This window comes from Aplysia californica, unplaced genomic scaffold (assembly GCF_000002075.1).
Source record: "Aplysia californica isolate F4 #8 unplaced genomic scaffold, AplCal3.0 scaffold00256, whole genome shotgun sequence".
Classification (NCBI taxonomy): domain Eukaryota; kingdom Metazoa; phylum Mollusca; class Gastropoda; order Aplysiida; family Aplysiidae; genus Aplysia; species Aplysia californica.
Genome location: NW_004797526.1, coordinates 364,212 through 367,454, shown reverse-complemented (window position 1 = coordinate 367,454; position 3,243 = coordinate 364,212). Strand labels below are relative to the sequence as shown.

The following is a 3,243-nucleotide window of genomic DNA, read 5'->3' as shown; positions in this document are numbered from 1 at the left end:
AGAAAAATCCGTACAGAAATGAGTTCTTTAATGGGCATGACAGGTGTTGAGCCAAAAATCAAAATTTTAATAAAAATTCACAAACGTGCGGGAAAATGCAAGTTTTTTCACTTTGATTATTTTGACGAGAGCCTGATTCCACCACGCTGTAGCATAAATGCATCTTTTGCTACTAAGCCTAAAAATACGCTTCGTTAGTTCGTTAGATATACCGTACGTTTTTGGAGGCACGCTCACCCTTTGATTCTGTGATCGTTTCTATCTCGTCCCAGTTCCCGTGACAACGACAAAAACCATGACAACAATGTGTTAATTTACCGCTTCGTTTCCCAGCAATTAGAATCTCTTCAGATGTTGCTCATTATTATTATTAATCCGTCACCTACTGAAAAGATCCTATGATTGAAAACACAGGTTAATAGTTTTCCTCGGAACACACCTGGTGGACAATACACTCATTCTGTAACATGAAACAATAATATTATTTATTATCTTACTCCGAGAAAATGATTTCGATCCCACTTTTTGGGGACAAAACTAGGATATAGAGACAGATCTAATGTATGTATTATGATTTGCTCCTTGCTGCGAACCCCCCCCCCAAAAAACAAAAACAAAACAACAACAACAACAAAACAACAAAAAACAAAAAACAAAAAACAACAACCCAAAACCCCCCAAAACAAACACAACGACAAACAAAACAACAACAACAACAGCAACAACAACAAACAAACAAACAAACAAACCAAACAACAACAACAACAACAACAACCACAAAACAACAAACAAACAAACAAACAACAAAAAACAAACTTAAAAAAAAAACGCCGCCAGTAATGTCTCTGACATCCCCAGGGCACTCCCACAGCTTGTGGCGCGAAGAGATTCGCACTGACCGAAGTCTCACATCTTGCTCCCCAAAAGCTCGGCCTGTTGGTTTATTGTCTTCTTGCTAATGATGATTTGACACCAACATATTGTAAAAACGTTCGTTCATTGTCTTCTTCCTTATGATGATTTGACACCAACATATTGAACAAACATTTCTGTAATTGTTGTCTTCCTAATGAAGAATTGACACCAACATTATATAAACGTTCGTTTATTGTTTTTTCCTAATGAGAAATTCACACCAACATTGTATAAACGTTCGTTTATTGTCTTCTTCCTAATGAGGAATTCACACCAACATTGTATTAACGTTCGTTTATTGTCTTCTTCCTAATGAGGACTTGACACCAACATCCTATAAAAGTCGGACAGATTTGAAGGGGGAATATTGTCAAGCTTGGAATATCGTGCAGAAAGCTGAAACACAAAGTCAGAGAGAATTGTGAGTATACCTTGTCTTGTCTTGTCTTGTCTTGTGGGTCAAAGAGAGTTGTGAGTATACCTTGTCTTGTCTTGTCTTGTGGGTCAGAGAGAGTTGTGAGTATACCTTGTCTTGTCTTGTCTTGTCAGAGAGGATTGTGACTATACCTTGTCTTGTCTTGTCTTATCTTGTCTTGTCTTGTCTTGTCTTGTCTTGTCTTGTCTTGTCTTGTCTTGTCCTGTCTTGTCTTGTCTTGTCTTGTCTTGTCTGGTCTTGTCTTGTCTTGTCAGAGAGAATTGTGGGTATACCTTGTCTTGTCTTGTCTTGTCTTGTCTTGTCTTGTCTTGTCTTGTCTTGTCTTGTCTTGTCTTGTCTTGTCAGAGAGAATTATGGGTATACCTTGTCTTGTCTTGTCTTGTCTTGTGGGTCAGAGAGAATTGTGAGTATACCTTGTCTTGTCTTGTCTTGTCGGAGAGAATTGTGAGTATACCTTGTCTTGTCTTGTCGGAGAGAATTGTGAGTATACCTTGTCCGATCGGCGACATTCAACAAACCTTAGACTCTAGTTTTATTGTTTTGGTAAGAGTTTTACGGCGTCTTTAACACGATTAGGTCAGTTTAGTTAAGTTTTAGTAGAGGTTTTACGGCACTCGCAATTGCATAAGGTCATATGAGCGCCAGAAGATTAGATGTGTTAAGAGAGAGTAACAAACATAAAAAAGAAGAAGGGGAGATAAGGACGATAGACGTTTGATAGGAAAGAAGAAGCAAACCACACCAGAGTACCCGCCAACCACCCACCGATTAGGTCAGACGAGTGCGAATTTAAAGAATAGAGGTATCACAAGAAAGTAACAGACACACAAAAAAGAAGGAGAGATAAGGATGATATAATATTATGTTAGATTGGAAAGAAAGAGCAAACCACACCAAAGCACCCGCCAACCAACCACTCCTTTGACTCTGTATCTTACAAGCTTTGGAACTTTCGTTAGAGGAGGTTTGATTGCATAATTAATTTCAACATTGATTGGGAGCTCCGAATGTAACGTTTCACTCCGAGTACCGGTAGATGGAATCGAAAGAAAATTCTTTATTAGGACGTTGTGTCTGTGTCTTTAATTCTTTGAATTCATTCATTCACTGTCTTTCTTAAACAACTGAAAAATTGTTGTTATAGTTGCAACCGCTTGGTTATTGTTGTTGCAGTTGTTGTTGTTACTTTTGTTGCTATCGTTGTTGTTATTATTGTTATTGTTGCTATTGTTGTTATTGTTGCTTTTTTTGTAACTGCGTCGGTATTGTTGCGATTTTTGTTACTGCTGCTGCTGCTGAAGTAGTTTTCGTTGCTATTGTTATTGTTATTGTTGTTGTTATTTGTTGTTATTGTTGCTATTGTTATTATTGCTGCTATTTTTGTTATTACTGTAACTGCGAAGGTATTGTTGTTATTGTTGCTATTGTTGCTATTGTTTCTATTATTGTTGTTGTTATTGTTGCTATTGTTATAGTTATTGTAACTGCGTTGGTATTGTTGTTATTGTTGCTATTATAATTGTTATTGTTGTTATTGTTATATTGTTATTGTTATTGTAACCGCGTCGGTATTGTTGCTATTGTTGCTATTGTTGCTATTGTTATTGTTATTGTTTTTATTGTTATTGCTGTTTTTCCCCCCAGCCCACGCGTGCCAAGTGAAGATGAACCCCAAAATCTTGATCTTCTGCGTGGCAGCGACACTTGTCGTGTTCAGCGTTGTGGCCAGGGCAGAGGAGGTGAGAGGAGACGAGGAGGGAGGAGAGGAGGAGGAGGGAGGAGAGGTGGCGCTTCCAACTGAGGAGGAGATAGAGGAAACCATCGGAGAGGCTTTGAAAGAGGTGAATCTTTTTATCCTTCTCGCCACCAAACCCCCTCCCCCTTCTCTCTCT

The 3,243-nt window shown here is 38.4% G+C and overlaps 1 protein-coding gene across 1 annotated transcript; it reads left to right on the top strand.

Annotated features, from left to right (window-relative positions):
- Positions 1-839: 839 nt before the first annotated feature.
- LOC106012084 lies at positions 840-3,192 on the top strand (the record flags this gene model as incomplete). Its single annotated transcript, XM_013083819.2, is given in 2 exon segments — positions 840-1,336; positions 2,996-3,192. A coding segment is annotated over 1 exon segment (177 nt), but the record flags the coding sequence as incomplete, so codon positions are not given.
- Between the last annotated feature and the right edge of the window lie 51 nt (positions 3,193-3,243).